Source organism: Cottoperca gobio, chromosome 3 (assembly GCF_900634415.1).
Source record: "Cottoperca gobio chromosome 3, fCotGob3.1, whole genome shotgun sequence".
In the NCBI taxonomy this organism is placed as follows: Eukaryota; Metazoa; Chordata; class Actinopteri; order Perciformes; family Bovichtidae; genus Cottoperca; species Cottoperca gobio.
Genome location: NC_041357.1, coordinates 29,713,699 through 29,731,198, shown reverse-complemented (window position 1 = coordinate 29,731,198; position 17,500 = coordinate 29,713,699). Strand labels below are relative to the sequence as shown.

The 17,500-nt window shown below is 43.5% G+C and overlaps 1 protein-coding gene across 1 annotated transcript in view; it reads left to right on the top strand.

Annotated features, from left to right (window-relative positions):
- shank2a (SH3 and multiple ankyrin repeat domains 2a) overlaps positions 1–17,500 on the top strand; it is a 221,869-nt gene that overhangs the window by 192,838 nt on the left and 11,531 nt on the right. The window contains exons 19-26 of the mRNA XM_029426822.1: positions 7,383–7,518; positions 8,256–8,336; positions 8,442–8,450; positions 10,014–10,037; positions 11,136–11,174; positions 11,731–11,843; positions 12,350–12,455; positions 13,021–15,517. Of these exons, the coding sequence (XP_029282682.1) occupies positions 7,383–7,518; positions 8,256–8,336; positions 8,442–8,450; positions 10,014–10,037; positions 11,136–11,174; positions 11,731–11,843; positions 12,350–12,455; positions 13,021–15,517 (3,005 nt within the window). The remainder of the gene's footprint in view (positions 1–7,382; positions 7,519–8,255; positions 8,337–8,441; positions 8,451–10,013; positions 10,038–11,135; positions 11,175–11,730; positions 11,844–12,349; positions 12,456–13,020; positions 15,518–17,500) is intronic.

The window sequence follows — 17,500 nt, the reverse complement described above, 5'->3', positions numbered from 1 at the left end:
ATATGTTCTCAGTGTTTATTCATCCTTATGAAACACGTGCTTTAAGAATCAGTCCAAACAGGCTGCCTACGTTGTGTGTGTGTGTGTGTGTGTGTGTGTGTGTGTGTGTGTGTGTGTGTGTGTGTGTGTGTGTGTGTGTGTGTGTGTGTCCATCCTTCAAGCGTAGTTACATAACAGTGTTACATAAGGCTTCCCCTATAGTGTAGTAGTGTGTGAACCTCAGTGTGTGTGATGGAGCACGGCAGAGGGAACTCTAGGTCACGCTGAAACAGCTGTTTGGTTTTATTCTCTCTAATTACCAAGATGTCCGCCCTCGTGAGCAGCGTGTGTTTGATGAAAACCTTTCTCTCTGTCTCTCTCTGTCTTCATCACTTCCCCCTCGCAGCCAACGCTCCTCCGTCCTCTACATGTTCCGTCATCCACCACTTTAGCTCTCGCTCCCTCTTCCCGTCCATCGCTCCTCTGTGTCGCTGCAGGCCGCTCTCTCTTCCATCCCTTCATCCACCCCTCCTCCACTCTCTGTCTGGAAGAAGAGAGGTGGAGCGGAGCGGTCCAGCAGGCCTCGTATTAAATTAGACCGGCTGTAATGAGATTAAAAACCATCCATGTGGACATGCAAGAGAAAGTATGAAATGTGTGTGATTATTTGCACAGCCAACAATCTGATATGAGCGTGTGTGTGTGTGTGTGTGTGTGTGTGGCGGGGGGGGGGGGGGGGTTGACAGATAATCTGTGGCCCGCTGGTGTCTCTGTCCTTTAATTATAATCTGATATCTGCAACTTGTTCAGCTGCACCAACTTGTTCTCGTTGTCTTTGAAGACTGAAGCGGAGGGCAGCGCCCCCAACATGCAGACTGAACACCACCTCCACATTAACACATCTGCTCAGCTCTTAATCTTTAGTCTACTTGGTGCTGCAAGAATCAAAAGACAAGTCACAACTTTTTACCTTTCCAGAAAAAGAAACGTGAATATAAATCTTATTCTTGTGCAGAAACACAAAGATATGAAGAGAAGCATCAAATCCTCTAAACTGCAACTAAAAGCCACTTTTGCTTAATAAATCATACAGTGCCCGTGTTCCACTGCACATATTCACATCTGCACATCTGCACATATTCACATCTGCACATCTGCATATCTTCACATATGCACATATTCACATATGCACATATTCACATCTGCACATATTCACATCTGCACATCTGCACATATTCACATCTGCACATCTTCACATATTCACATCTGCACATCTTCACATATGCACATCTGCACATCTTCACATCTGCACATATTCACATCTGCACATCTTCACATATGCACATATTCACATCTTCATATCTTCACATCTTCACATCTGCATATCTTCACATCTGCACATCTGCATATCTGCACATCTTCACATATGCACATCTTCACATCTGCACATCTTCACATATGCACATATGCACATCTTCACATCTGCATATATTCACATCTGCATATCTTCACATATGCACATATTCACATCTGCATATCTTCACATATGCACATCTGCATATATTCACATCTGCATATCTTCACATATGCACATATGCACATCTTCACATCTTCACATCTGCATATCTTCACATCTTCACATCTGCATATCTTCACATCTGCACATCTGCACATATGCACATATGCACATCTTCACATATGCATATCTTCACATCTGCACATCTGCATATATTCACATCTGCACATCTTCACATATGCATATCTTCACATATGCACATATGCACATCTGCACATATTCACATCTGCACATCTGCATATATTCACATCTGCACATCTGCACATCTTCACATATGCACATATGCACATATGCACATCTTCATATCTTCACATCTTCACATCTGCATATCTTCACATATGCACATCTGCACATCTGCATATATTCACATCTGCATATCTTCACATATGCACATCTGCACATCTGCATATATTCACATCTGCATATATTCACATCTGCATATCTTCACATATGCACATATGCACATCTGCATATATTCACATCTGCATATCTTCACATATGCACATCTTCACATCTTCACATCTGCATATCTTCACATCTGCATATCTTCACATCTGCACATCTGCACATCTTCACATATGCACATCTTCACATATGCATATATTCACATCTGCATATCTTCACATCTGCATATATTCACATCTGTATATCTTCACATATGCACATCTTCACATCTGCATATCTTCACATCTGCACATCTTCACATCTGCACATCTTCACATCTGCATATCTTCACATCTGCACATCTTCACATCTGCACATCTTCACATCTGCACATCTTCACATCTGCATATCTTCACATCTGCACATCTTCACATCTGCATATCTTCACATCTGCACATCTTCACATCTGCATATCTTCACATCTTCACATCTGCATATCTTCACATCTGCACATCTTCACATCTGCACATCTTCACATCTTCACATCTGCATATCTTCACATCTGCACATCTTCACATCTGCACATCTTCACATCTTCACATCTGCATATCTTCACATCTGCACATCTGCGCATCTTCACATCTGCACATCTTCACATCTGCACATCTTCACATCTGCATATCTTCACATCTGCATATCTTAACATCTGCACATCTTCACATCTTCACATCTTCACATCTTCACATCTGCACAGGAAAATATCAACACACGTGTTGCGAGATTATCTTTTGTGACACTGTATCGATTTTTAATTAATAGTTTACGTGCAAAGATAAAAGTAATGTTATGATGTTGGATGTAAATGCAGATCCAACTGTTCTGGTTGCATCATTGTTTCCATACGGGCGTCTTTTCTTTTTACTTTTTACTTTACAGTAACCTCTGTATCCTGATACGTATCCTACGATATTTGCTCTTAAAGTCTCACAAAAAGCAACTAAAATATGATCTGAGCATTTTATTACTGGACTCTACAGGAAGTGCGCTGGGATGGACATGGTGACACACAAGTACCATGGGAATTTCAAAATAAAGGCATTACACCCCTGGTAATTTACCTGGCCAACAGGTGTAGCAGCGCTAACGGGGGAGTGGGCGAGCTGTCAATCAAACCATCAGTACACGCCCACACACACCTGAAGAGGTCAGCACAATAAGAGACCTGTGTGGGTAGACCAGAGTGGAGCTTTGAGTACACGTGCTCAGTATAAATACTGATCCCCTCTCCCTCTTCCTCTTCCTCTTCTTCTACATCATGTGTCACTTTGATGAGCTGCTACCTGCAAATAGCTTCAGTCCCAGCGTGAAGTCACCGCAGGCTTCAGTGACAGAGATCACATGCTGCAAATCTTTCAACATCTTGTCTGCTGCTGTTTTGTTTCTTGCTGCTTTCCACCAATGTTGTTTTCATAACTCCATAAAAGGTTTGTTGTTTTAGGCTTCAGATGGTTTGTTGCTTTAGGCTTCAGATGGTTTGTTGCTTTAGGTCTCAGATGGTTTGTTGCTTTAGGTTTCAGATGGTTTGTTGTTTTAGGCATCAGATGGTTTGTTGCTTTAGGTTTCAGATGGTTTCAGATGGTTTGTTGCTTTAGGTTTCAGATGGTTTCAGATGGTTTGTTGCTTTAGGTCTCAGATGGTTTGTTGCTTTAAGTCTCAGGTGGTTTGTTGTTTTAGGCTTCAGATGGTTTGTTGCTTTAGGTTTCAGATGGTTTCAGATGGTTTGTTGTTTTAGGCTTCAGATGGTTTCAGATGGTTTGTTGCTTTAGGTCTCAGATGGTTTGTTGTTTTAGGCTTCAGATGGTTTCAGATGGTTTGTTGTTTTAGGCTTCAGATGGTTTGTTTCTTTAGGTCTCAGATGGTTTGTTTCTTTAGGTCTCAGATGGTTTGTTGCTTTAGGCTTTAGGTGGTTTGTTGCTTTAGGCTTCAGATGGTTTGTTTCTTTAGGTCTCAGATGGTTTGTTGCTTTAGGTCTCAGGTGGTTTGTTGCTTTAGGTTTCAGATGGTTTGTTGCTTTAGGTTTCAGATGGTTTGTTGCTTTAGGTTTCAGATGGTTTGTTGTTTTAGGTTTCAGATGGTTTGTTGCTTTAGGTTTCAGATGGTTTGTTGTTTTAGGTCTCAGGTGGTTTGTTGTTTTAGGCTTCAGATGGTTTCAGATGGTTTGTTGCTTTAGGTTTCAGATGGTTTCAGATGGTTTGTTGTTTTAGGCTTCAGATGGTTTGTTGCTTTAGGTTTCAGATGGTTTCAGATGGTTTGTTGTTTTAGGCTTCAGATGGTTTGTTGCTTTAGGTTTCAGATGGTTTCAGATGGTTTGTTGTTTTAGGCTTCAGATGGTTTGTTGTTTTAGGTTTCAGATGGTTTGTTGTTTTAGGTCTCAGGTGGTTTGTTGTTTTAGGCTTCAGATGGTTTCAGATGGTTTGTTGCTTTAGGTTTCAGATGGTTTCAGATGGTTTGTTGTTTTAGGCTTCAGATGGTTTCAGATGGTTTGTTGCTTTAGGTTTCAGATGGTTTCAGATGGTTTGTTGTTTTAGGTTTCAGATGGTTTGTTGCTTTAGGCTTCAGATGGTTTGTTGCTTTAGGTTTCAGATGGTTTCAGATGGTTTGTTGTTTTAGGTTTCAGATGGTTTCAGATGGTTTGTTGTTTTAGGCTTCAGATGGTTTGTTGTTTTAGGTTTCAGATGGTTTGTTGTTTTAGGCTTCAGATGGTTTCAGATGGTTTGTTGCTTTAGGCTTCAGATGGTTTGTTGTTTTAGGCTTCAGATGGTTTTGTTGCTTTAGGTTTCAGATGGTTTTGTTGCTTTAGGTTTCAGATGGTTTTGTTGCTTTAGGTTTCAGATGGTTTCAGATGGTTTGTTGCTTTAGGTTTCAGATGGTTTCAGATGGTTTTGTTGCTTTAGGTTTCAGATGGTTTCAGATGGTTTGTTGCTTTAGGTCTCAGATGGTTTCAGATGGTTTGTTGTTTTAGGCTTCAGATGGTTTGTTGTTTTAGGCTTCAGATGGTTTCAGATGGTTTGTTGTTTTAGGCTTCAGATGGTTTGTTGTTTTAGGTTTCAGATGGTTTCAGATGGTTTGTTGCTTTAGGTTTCAGATGGTTTCAGATGGTTTGTTGTTTTAGGTTTCAGATGGTTTCAGATGGTTTGTTGTTTTAGGCTTCAGATGGTTTGTTGTTTTAGGTTTCAGATGGTTTGTTGTTTTAGGCTTCAGATGGTTTCAGATGGTTTGTTGCTTTAGGCTTCAGATGGTTTGTTGTTTTAGGCTTCAGATGGTTTTGTTGCTTTAGGTTTCAGATGGTTTTGTTGCTTTAGGTTTCAGATGGTTTTGTTGCTTTAGGTTTCAGATGGTTTCAGATGGTTTGTTGCTTTAGGTTTCAGATGGTTTCAGATGGTTTTGTTGCTTTAGGTTTCAGATGGTTTCAGATGGTTTGTTGCTTTAGGTCTCAGATGGTTTCAGATGGTTTGTTGTTTTAGGCTTCAGATGGTTTGTTGTTTTAGGCTTCAGATGGTTTGTTGTTTTAGGTTTCAGATGGTTTGTTGTTTTAGGTTTCAGATGGTTTGTTGTTTTAGGCTTCAGATGGTTTCAGATGGTTTGTTGCTTTAGGTTTCAGATGGTTTGTTGCTTTAGGTTTCAGATGGTTTCAGATGGTTTGTTGCTTTAGGTTTCAGATGGTTTGTTGTTTTAGGCTTCAGATGGTTTGTTGTTTTAGGTTTCAGATGGTTTGTTGCTTTAGGTCTCAGATGGTTTTGTTGTTTTAGGCTTCAGATGGTTTGTTGCCACTGTCTTGCATGAACATTGATAGCAAAGCTCTCAGAAGACTGCAGCTGTTTTAATAAAAGACAAAGCGTTCAACGCTAACAAGGCTTAAATATATATGTTATGGTATGTGTCAGAGGACTCACGGTCACCTGCAGGACTGCAGGTTAACCTCCTGACTACCTGTGGATTCTTTCAATGTTGAGCATGTTGGGGTTGACTGCTGTGACACGTTGCAGGACTCTGTGCAGAGGAAGTTAGCGTCCTAAGCCAGCTCTCTGAAAGGCTCCTACCTGGTGGGCTGTAGAAGCAACACACCTCTTTGTTTCAGAAGAGGAGAGAACAGTCTGTTCATGTTCAGGGGATTTCTTTGAGCCTCTCAAAAATGTATGTAAGGCGTTGAGAGGGTCCATAGATGTGTCACTACATGCAAAAACATTTAGTTTGTGCTATTTATCTTCTACAACTCGTCTTCTGTGAGACGAGAGGAAACATGAGAACATCAGAGTTCATGTTTGTAACTTTGTGTGTGTAGATTTAAACTCTCCACAGCTACATTACATAATGCCTCATGTACATATTGAAACATGAACACTTGTAATATAAACAGTACTTGTGTTGATGTGAGTAATGAAGTGGTGAAGCTTCATGCTGATATCTGTTAGTTACATGTTTACCCTGTTCACCTGTAGTGTGTACAACATGTATGACTCTGTTCACCTGTAGTGTGTACAACATGTATGACCCTGTTCACCTGTAGTGTGTACAACATGTATGACTTTGTTCACCTGTAGTGTGTACAACAAGTATGACTCTGTTCACCTGTAGTGTGTACAACATGTATGACTCTGTTCACCTGTAGTGTGTACAACATGTATGACCCTGTTCACCTGTAGTGTGTACAACATGTATGACCCTGTTCACCTGTAGTGTGTACAACATGTATGACTCTGTTCACCTGTAGTGTGTACAACATGTATGACTCTGTTCACCTGTAGTGTGTACAACATGTATGACTCTGTTCACCTGTAGTGTGTACAACATGTATGACTCTGTTCACCTGTAGTGTGTACAACAAGTATGACTCTGTTCACCTGTAGTGTGTACAACATGTATGACTCTGTTCACCTGTAGTGTGTACAACATGTATGACCCTGTTCACCTGTAGTGTGTACAACATGTATGACTCTGTTCACCTGTAGTGTGTACAACATGTATGACTCTGTTCACCTGTAGTGTGTACAACATGTATGACTCTGTTCACCTGTAGTGTGTACAACATGTATGACTCTGTTCACCTGTAGTGTGTACAACATGTATGACTCTGTTCACCTGTAGTGTGTACAACATGTATGACTCTGTTCACCTGTAGTGTGTACAACATGTATGACTCTGTTCACCTGTAGTGTCTCCCCTTAAAAGATGCTTGTTTTAAAATTGTGCATAAAGTTTCATTTTGCCGCTCAGAAAGTTCTGAAATATACAAAGTAAAGGGATCGACCATGTGTTGCCAATGTCTGCTGACGACACTTATACTTATCACATCTTATTGCGAGCCAAGAAAATAGTTCCCAACTTTCTGCAGCTTTGAGTCCCTCAGGATGTGACGTCACTGACTCCGCTGTGCTCGTTGCAGGTGAACCAGGAGAACGTGGTGAAGGTGGGACACAGACAGGTGGTCAACATGATCCGCCAGGGAGGCAACCGGCTCCTGATCAAGGTGGTGACGGTCAGCCGGAATCTGGACCCCGACGACACGGCACGCAAAAAAGGTACAACATCTGTAGAGCGTTGACGGGACGTTCAGGGTGCAGAACATATAAATCTGGATCCGCTAAGAGTCGTATTAAAATACACTGCAGTCATGTGTTATGTAATCATATCCCTCAGAGGCAGCGAGAACTCTGACATACTCCATGTTCACAATGCAAACAACTAAAATAACTCAGAAGAAGAAGAACAGGAAGTTCATGTTTCCTACAAAGCTGTCGAAACTCGGCTGTGGCTAATATTTAATAAAGACAGCGTGATTATAGTTTGTTAGATTATCAGAAGTGAATGTACCCCAACCCTCAGCGTTCATCAATACCAACAATTAAAGGGACGTCACGTCTACCGTCATATCATAATAAATCTAACGCCAACAAATATGGATTATAACTATAAATGATTATTAAACTGGAATCTAATTCTACAAATAGTATAATACTAATAACATTAGTGCAGCCTGATCTTTATCTGCAACTATCAACAGACATGTTAAATGTTTCCACAGAAGTCCCTCTTTCTAACTGAAGCTGCGGAACATTAAGGAAGTTACAGCGAGTAACAAACGTTATTGATATGTTTGTTTGGTGTGTTCGTACACGGGGACTTACAGCAAACAAGAGCATAGTTAATAATTATCATCATGAACACAATGAACCCATGAAAAGGTATAATTCGACTTTATGTCTGAATGAAACAAAATTACATGTTTTAGTCACAAGACTGCGTCTCCCCCCCCCAGCTCCTCCGCCCCCCAAGAGAGCCCCCACCACAGCCCTGTCCATGCGCTCCAAGTCCATGACGTCTGAACTGGAGGAACTCGGTAAGAGCGTCCGGCGTCGACTGTTACTCACAATGTCCGACGGGAATCTGTGTCTAACAGCAGATCTGTTGTTTCTCCCTCTTTCTTCTTCTCTGTGTCTCTCAGTGGATAAAGGTAAGAACTTATGAACTTATGAACTTATGAACTTATGAACTTATGAACTTATGAACTTATGAAGCTTTTGTTCGACTGCGATTTAAGTTTCCAATCCTTTTGCTTTGGTTTGCCTGCCTCCTCATCTCCTTTACTGTCATGCATGACGGACGCTTCTCCAGTAGAGCTGCAGCACTCAGCGATTTATCGATTTATCGATAAATCGATCGAGCAACTATTTAGAGAACTGATTAATGTTAATGTCGTTTTTCATGCAAAAATGTCAGAAAATGCTGTTTTCAGCCTCAAATCTGGAGATTTCTTGCTTTTTTCTGTTTCATATCATATTAAAGAGACATTTAAAGACGTCCTCTTGGGCTTATAGAAGTTGTGATGGACATGTCATACAGCAAACGATTAATCAGGAACAATAATCTGCAGATTAATCAATAACGAACATAGTTGCATCCCTAATGAAAAGATCCCCGCCCCTATGAGCTGTCCCAAGGAGCCAATAACTTAAATATATGACATTAGTGTGCTAGTATCATCTGTTTCTATATGTGTGTGTGGTGAGTACACTTCACAGGACCCTCTGTGTGATGAGTTGTTCATGATTGTATGAAAGATTCTGTATAAATAAAGTTACAGGTTACAGAAAGAGCCGGACAAAGCTGTCCCTCCGGCGATAGCGTTGTGCTCTCCTGTGTGTGGATGAAGCATTAAGTCATGTACTCTGACTCTCTGCTTCGTAACGTTTAGACTTCACTGCTCGTTGTAGTTCTTACTGCACAACCTCTGGAAGTTAGTCTGTTGCTGTTACACATAAAAAATGGCCGCCGCTCTGACCGTCCTGCTACGTTAATTTGAATTTGAATGGGAACGTCCATTTTTCTATTTCTATGGCGGTAAGCCACCCGCAGCCGGGTGTGCTGTCTCATGCTGGTTTAGTGAGTAGATGAAGTAGTGATACAAACTGTTTATGATTTGAAGCAGCAGCGGTAACTTAATTCAGCTCAGTCAGCAGTGAGGCTGTAGTCTATGAAATAATGTTTATTGCAGAAGAAATGGCGTCCAAAAAACAAAAACGTGGTTAAATTTCATGAAAATCTGAAGGATTAGAACTTGATCTTTGTGTCACCAGTTATTTTTTATTAAATGCAAGAAACTCTGTTTCCTGCTAAAACAATTAAGAACTTGAAAATAATTGCGATGTTAACGTTCCAGTTATGGCCTGCTGTTGTCACTTCTTCACTATATTGTGTATTATATAGATTAAATGATTAATCAAATATAAACTGATGGATATGGTGTGTGCACAGAGCAGGCATATGGAAAGTGAATGAATAAATAAAATCACTTATATTGCTTTAAATTGCTGACAGAAAATATGACTGGTTTCCCCTGGAGCTGCTTATTGGACACATTTTATTCTTTACTTTGTGCATTCACAGAAGTGATAGTGTCGCTCGGTAACGTTAAAGTGCATTTAAATAGATGGAAAATACACCGACTGAATACTGTTGTTCATCTTGTGATAAGAACTCTTTAAGACACATAAACATGTTTCTGTCGCCCTTTAAGCCACGCTGAGGAAAAAGAAAGGTGGTAAGTCCCAGCAGGCATGTTTACATCCCATCCTGCATCTCTGAGAATTGATTTACGTCCTTCCTCCCCCCACCTCGCTGTGATGAACTAACACTCTTCTATTTGTTGACGATTTATTTTCAGTTTGACTCTCAAACCAAATGGTGTTTGAGTTACAATGTGTTTCTGACGACAGCTGTTTGGAACTTCATGTAGTTCTGAATGTTGTTGAATGTTTAATGTTGTCTGGATGTCAAATACTGAGAAGTGTGAACTCCTCGGCTCTTTGTTCACGATCACAGATTATGATTTGTTCTTCTGTTCGATTTGGCAGCACGTGGAGTTGTCCCATTATTCACTCGTACCTCAGTGTGCCTCCGAAACACAAACAGCAAAACAACATTATTTAATTTCTGGGAAGATTTCAAGCTTCAAACACAATGAAACACAACAACAGACCCTTAATGAGGAATTACAGAACACGTTAGTGAGTGTGTGTGTGTGTGTGAGTGTGTGTTTGTGTGTGTGTGTGTGTGTGTGTGTGTGTGTGTGTGTGTGAGTGTGTGTGTGTGTGCGTGCGTGCGTGCGTGCGTGCGTGAGTGTGTGTGTGTGAGTGTGTGTGTGAGTGTGTGTGTGAGTGTGTGTGTGCGTGCGTGCGTGCGAGTGTGCGTGCGTGCGTGCGTGAGTGTGTGTGTGTGTGAGTGTGTGTGTGTGTGTGCGTGCGTGCGAGTGTGCGTGCGTGCGTGCGTGCGTGAGTGTGTGTGTGAGTGTGTGTGTGTGTGTGTGTGAGTGTGAGTGTGTGTGTGTGTGTGTGTGTGTGTGAGTGTGTGTGTGTGTGTGTGGGGGGTGGGTTTATTCCAGGAAATGATTCACTCACAGATAGGTTTCCAGGGCAACCGTGTTGCATGTTGTCTGTAGCAGTAATCCAATTGTGAGAGCGAGGAAATGTGCATTTCTTTTCCTCTTTTGTGTGTGTATGTGTGTGTGTGTGTGTGTGTGTGTGTGTGTGTGTGTGTTTTCTGTTTTTGCTGTAACTGTAGTTAAGGTCATTGATGCTCCTTTCCTCCCCTTTCCTCCCTTCCTCACCTCTCCCCTCCCACTCCTCTCCTCTGTGTGTAGATGCGCAGAAGAAGAGGATTGTTTTCCAAGTCACTCTAAGTAATCACTGCCCCCTAATGCATGGAAGCTTTCTACATCCTAGACAGAGCTAGCCAGGGAGGCCGCTCAGCCGAAGGCTAGATCAGGACTAGCATGTAGCTTCTCTGAGCACAACCTTTTAGGTGGACTCTGTCTGACGGCATCATCACACCCGAGGGAAGTTCAATGCAAATTTGCCGTTGACACCTTTCCCATGTTGCAGGCGCAAAAATAAAAAAGTGGGAAAGATAACGACAAAGTTGACAGACCTCATGTTCATTTAATGAGGGAATGACCCTGAGAGGTGGATGATGCTGCTGAGTCGGCTGTTTGGAAAGAGCTTGCACGGCTTGCAAGGCTGGACATACCCAAAACATTTCATCAAAGTCTTCCTGTCCCCCCCTCCCCAAAAATGTGTTTCAATGTTTTTTTTTTGTTTCAGTCTCATCTGCAAGTCAGTGTGGAAACACAGGGAAATGTCACTGTGAATGACCAGCTTGCGTTTGGCTTTACAAGTTCAGTCCTGCCCTCGTCGCTTTGTTGCTGCTCATCAATTACGGCTCGCTTTATCTTCCAGACAAAGTTGAGGAGATGACGCACGCCCAGAAGACCTCGCCTGTCGATATGAAGATCGCCACAATCAAACCACGGCCCTCCAGTCGCTGTTTGGTTACAGCAGCAGATATTAATGTAGGTGAACAAAACTGAACTCAGGTGATATTGAAAAATACATTTCTACAGTATGTTGTGGTGTTACTTTAGCCATGTTCACTTTTGAAGAATCGCTTTAGAAAAGCTGTATAGAAACGCCACAATTCGACAATTCGACTCAAGTTGCTTAAGCCAAAAGTTTTCATGCTCACTTTTGGTTTTTGCCTTTGTCAAAGAAGAGTTGTTGGATTATGGAAACGCCTTTGCCGAATAAATTCTGACGTCTGTTCGTGCTGCGGGGTCTTCTCGGATATTCCCATAACATGCTTGTCTTTGTTTCCAGACAGGATGAAACACAAATACTAGCCGACACCAAAGAACAATTCAAACTCATTTCTGAAGAGCTCGCTGCATTTTTCTCACTTTGTTTTACAGCTTTGACTGATAGAGAACTGAAACTAAATGCTGTTAGTGTTGGTGTCCACAGCCAGCAGAGATCTAGTGAAGACTTCTGTGTTTATCATTAACAATATTCTTGTTTGCAGTCCATGTATCATGACCGCCAGGGAGTAGCAGTGGTGCCACCCACTGTGCCAGGGGCATTCCTGGGGCTACCTGAAAAGAGCACTTTGAAAAAGCAAAAGTCCATAGGTATGATGTTTATACCCTAAGTGTGTGTGTGGGAGTGTGTGTGAGTGTCAGCTTGAGTTGTGAACCTCATGTTCATTACCTTGTGCTTTTAGCTTGTCGTAATATTCTATTTATGCTCAGAGGACTTGCTCCGTGTGCTCAAGCAATATGAAAGCTATTTATAGATCAATTAGAATAGTCCAGTGAGCAAAGTGTGCTTTCAGGAGATAATATTTGAGGTCATTAAGCATTCTCACTGCTGAACTAGAGGGACGCCATGAAGGCTAATGTGCAGCGCTTGCAATGCATCATTATTGTAAGAAGAAATTAAAATATCTTTTTACAATAATTGCAATTAAAGCGCTTTTGGCATTTTCTGGTTTGAAGGCACTGGTGTGTCAACTATATAGTGTCACTCATTGACTAAGTGACAACAAAATAACATTTTCTGCCAAGATTAATGTTATGAAAGAGCTCCCATCAATGAATGAGACATTTGCTGTGTAAAGAGGAGGGCATGCTGGAAATGAAAAATAGGGATGTCACCCCCAGGTCCTCACATTTCTTTCTGCTCCATTTCTCCAAGGTACATCGGAGGATGAGAAACATGGATTCCTCACACCTCCCCTACTCAAGTTCGCCCGCAGCCTCTCTATGCCTGACACCTCAGAGGACATTCCTCCTCCCCCAGCCATTTCACCCCCTTCGCCACCTGATTACAACTCAGCTGCTGGCCCTACACCCAAGAGCTACGGCACCACACGACCCAGCTTCACCCAGAATTCACCCAATGCAGTGAAGACAATTAGTCGAACCACCGACGTTCATACGTTAAGGCGTGGCTATTTCCGCCAGAGCTCAGAGCAGTTTGACTCACGAATCCGAGGGCGCGCGCCAGTGCCGGAGAACCCTTACTCCGAGGTGGGCAATAAGAACCTGTATGTGCCAGCCAAACCAGCTCGAAGGAAGGGCATGCTAGTAAAGCAGCCCAACGTTGAGGACAGTCCTGAGAAAAAGTGTCACATGCCATCAAGCCCTTCGGGCGCGCTTTCCATGCCTACTACGCCTATAGAACGAACGTGCTCCTCCATTCCTATCCCCACCATCATCGTTAAGGAGCCCTCCACCAGCAGCAGTGGCAAGAGCAGCCAGGGTAGCAGTATGGAGATCGAGCCCACCACCCCTGAACACCCACCTCTTACGCCCACTGTTTGTGGTTTGCGTCCTGAAGACCCTATGTCTCTTGGCAACCCCTTTGCGGCAGCTATTGCCGGGGCAGTACGGGACCGGGAGAAAAGGCTAGAGGCAAGAAAGCACTCAATCGCCTTCCAGTCAATAGACATTGGGGATGATGACTTCAATAGTCCCACACCAACCCCTCGCCTTCGCCAGTCAAAGTCTATCGATGAAGGTATGTTCAGTAGCGACGAGCGTCTGCGAAGGATATTGGGTCCCCCTTCCGCAGCACAGCTTGGGCCCCCCGTTGGGGGCGGTAGTGGCAACATGACAGATTTCAACACTCCTGAGCCCACAGTGGTACGTGAGCCTCTAAACACCAGAACAGGCCAGTGTCCCAACCTGGACAGTCCCGTTAGTCTCCCAGCCACTCCTCCTAAGAGCCACTACAGGGCCAATGGGACCTACCTTCATCCTGTCACCGGCAAGCCCTTGGATCCTAATTCTCCACTTGCTCTGGCCCTGGCAGCTCGTGACCGTGCGATGAAGGAGCAACAAAACCATCCTCAGAATCAGCCAACAAATCCTCCTCAGGTTCAGCAAACGCCCAAACATGAAGCCCAGTCCCTCCCAATTCAGCCAAGCCACAAACCAGACCTCAACCAACCGCTGTTTATTGACACCAAACTACGCTCCGGGATCGAGACAAGTTTTGCTGCAATCTCCTCAGCAACCATGGGGCGGCCTAACCGAGGTGCTCTGCGGAGGCAGATGACGGAGCAGAAGTATGAGTCTGATGGGGCACGGGAAGAACGGCAGCATCAAGCAGCTGAAGAGAGGAAAAGTGCGCCAGCGGATGTGGCAGACACATCACAGCCCAAGTCAGCCGGGCTGTTGATGGTCCACACCAGCAACGAAACAAGCAACAAGTCGAACAACCAAGAGGTGGAGGGGCAGGACAGCAACAGGCCATCTGAGCTCAAAGACCCCAACCAACCCGATCCTCTCAACGCTACATCGCTCTCCGTCAATCCCCAGCCACCATCATCACGGAGGAGGAGCATTCCTTTAGGTGAGTCCATAGACGAACCAGTAAAGCTGCCCTTCCGCATCCCCCCTCCCCCTCTCGCCTCAGTTGACATCGATGAGGATTTTGAATACTCAGAGCCCCTCCCACCACCACTGGAGTTTGCCAACAGTATTGACATTCCTGACGATCAGGCTAGTGCCATTGCAGCGATGCTTCAGCAACAGAGACGGAATGGGGGACCTCTTCTACCCCCATACCACACTCACGCCCCGCCACCTGTCACTGAACAACACAAACGGGTGGCAAACAACATGCCCCCCTCATATCCTCCCCCTCCACCGGACTCAGAGTCAGGAGTGGGTGACTCGGGCATCGAAGAGGTAGACAGCCGCAGTAGCGGGGATCCTCAGCACATGGAGACAACCAGTACCGTTTCCAGCATCTCCACTCTGTCGTCAGAGGGAGGCTTCTGTGACAGCGCTCTGGAGAGCCTCTATGCCACCGCAGACGGTCATGCCTTCCTGGTGGATCGGCCTCCTGTGCCACCCAAACCCAAGGGCAAGTCCGTCATCAACAGAACATCGCTTTATCATGACGCTCTCATTGAAGAGCCCCCGGAGTCCTATGGATCACCGCCTCAGGCTCCTCCCCCTCCCCCTTCATCCTCTGAACCTCCTAGGACTCCTACTCAAAGGACATCCAAGCTGTGGGGCGATCAGCCCCCTGAGCTGCACAGCCCCCCATCCACTCCAGACTCCAAGAACACAGTTATTACCGAACTGAGCTCCATTCTGCAGCAAATGACTCGCGAAAGGCCAACCAAGCCAGGAGAAAGTCTCGACTCCCCCACAGGGACCAGGGGGAGCTTCGGAACAAGGTACGTGATAAATCAGTCCTTAACGTTTGTCTGGGTTTCCAACTTCTTTTCATCTCAATCTTTCTTATTTTGATGTGTATAATACCCCGTACCCTCATCTTTTACTTCAATTAATAATTTATTTCAGTGGTACGATCCTAATTCACTGTATGGGTTGAGCAAACCCCTGACAGTCTAAAGTGGTATCTTGGTGTGATGCCAATCTCAATATTTGCTTGTAACATTGTCTGCTGTTGTGTCATAGCATGGACACTGTTGTGTCAAATGGGACTTGACTAGTTATTGTTACTGTATTTTTAATTTTGTGCACAGTGGTTTAATTTGTGCTTTTTTTATTTGGAAGATGCTAAAGGTGTTACTACAAGGTCGGTACAGAGATACAACAAAACATTTTCTCACTTACTTGTTGACAAATCTAGAGTTGGGGTATTATTTCTCCAGGTTTTGTGATATCTCTCACAAAGGGACTACCAGCTGCTACACTGCATGCTCATCATTGATTGTACTGATGAGTTTTGTTTTCTATAAAAGGATGCAGGGATGTGCTTGTCATGTGAAGGGTTTATTGAAGCAACCAAAGCTTTTCAGAGGCTTCATATTGTTGTAGCTGGCACTATATATTTGTACCTCTCTATCCTGCATATAGCACAAATTCAAGAGCATTGCTTTGTAAGTTCCTCCATCTCTTAAGAACTCTGGACATTGTCCTGAGAGTCAGGTCCGGATATTGTCCGGAGTTTTCTTTCACACATGTAGCACACAACAAGAGATTATTTTACTGAATATTCTCCATTTGGTTGAGGTGAGGGGGGGGGATATGACGCCGATTATACTGCAGTCACGTAGTCGGTTTGTAATTTGGTCATAAACAATCCAGTCTCTTGTCGTCCCTTGAATTTATATGCCATTTTGGCGTCAGCCCTTAGAAGTCAGGATTCCCTGAATCTCGTCGTCTTTCCAGTTAGAACATTTATTTTGCAGTTTCCGTGTAAATTATCCTTTTTCTCCACCTTCGGATGTTTGCTTTCTTCTGGTTTTGCGTCCGCCGCTTAATAGAAACATAAACACGCACAATTCTCCGGACAATGAGTAGCTCTATTCACACATGGGCTTGATGGGACATTACACAGACTTTGTACTCGGGAGCTGCCAGGTTAAAGTCCGTTTGTTGTCCTAATGTTTTCATAAACCGCTCCTCCGGCTAATGTCTTGATAAGTTCAGAGTTGCAGTGCATGTGAGAAAGTTACGTTTGTGAGGTCTGTGTGTCGTGTGGTCGCGATCCATGGACATCCTACTGCACAAGCTCTTAGCATAAAAGACTTACTCTGGGGAGTTGAATCCTTTGATTAAAATGTAGCACGTGTGTATCCTTCATCATGCAGCTCATCCTCTCGCTTTTTATCTGTTTGAAATGTATTTGCACTGTTTCTAAAGCAAATGTTTTCTTGGATGGAAGCACACCACTATAGGCAGTAAGTGTGAACGTGGAGGCTGTTTACTTGTCGATAGGGAGGCTTAAGGGATGGTACATTTGGTATAACAAGATGGATTTTCCTACATAGCCATGTTTAGATTGTCAGGACACACTGGAGTTCACCCTTTTGATGGACCCTGCACCTGAACCAGCTCAGCTCATGGTTTTTTAAACTCACATCTCCCTGCATGAGAGGGAAATAAAAAGCACAATAAATAATTCACTGCTCACATGCATTTTGTATGAATGGTCCCATCGCTCATCAGGGAGGTGTAGAGAGCAGAGGGAAAGAGTTGATTCCTCTGGGCATGTGTGCCTTCTGGTCTAATAAACATTGTTAGATCAACACAGTGACGTCCAATTATGGTAATTACAGTGAGATGCCCAGCAGATGCTCAGGTCCGGCCTTGTGTATCCTCCTTCACACTTCACGCCACATACTATCATGTTATTCTCATTTTCATCTGTTGACCTTTACACCTTGTACTCATTTCATTTTCAGCTCACG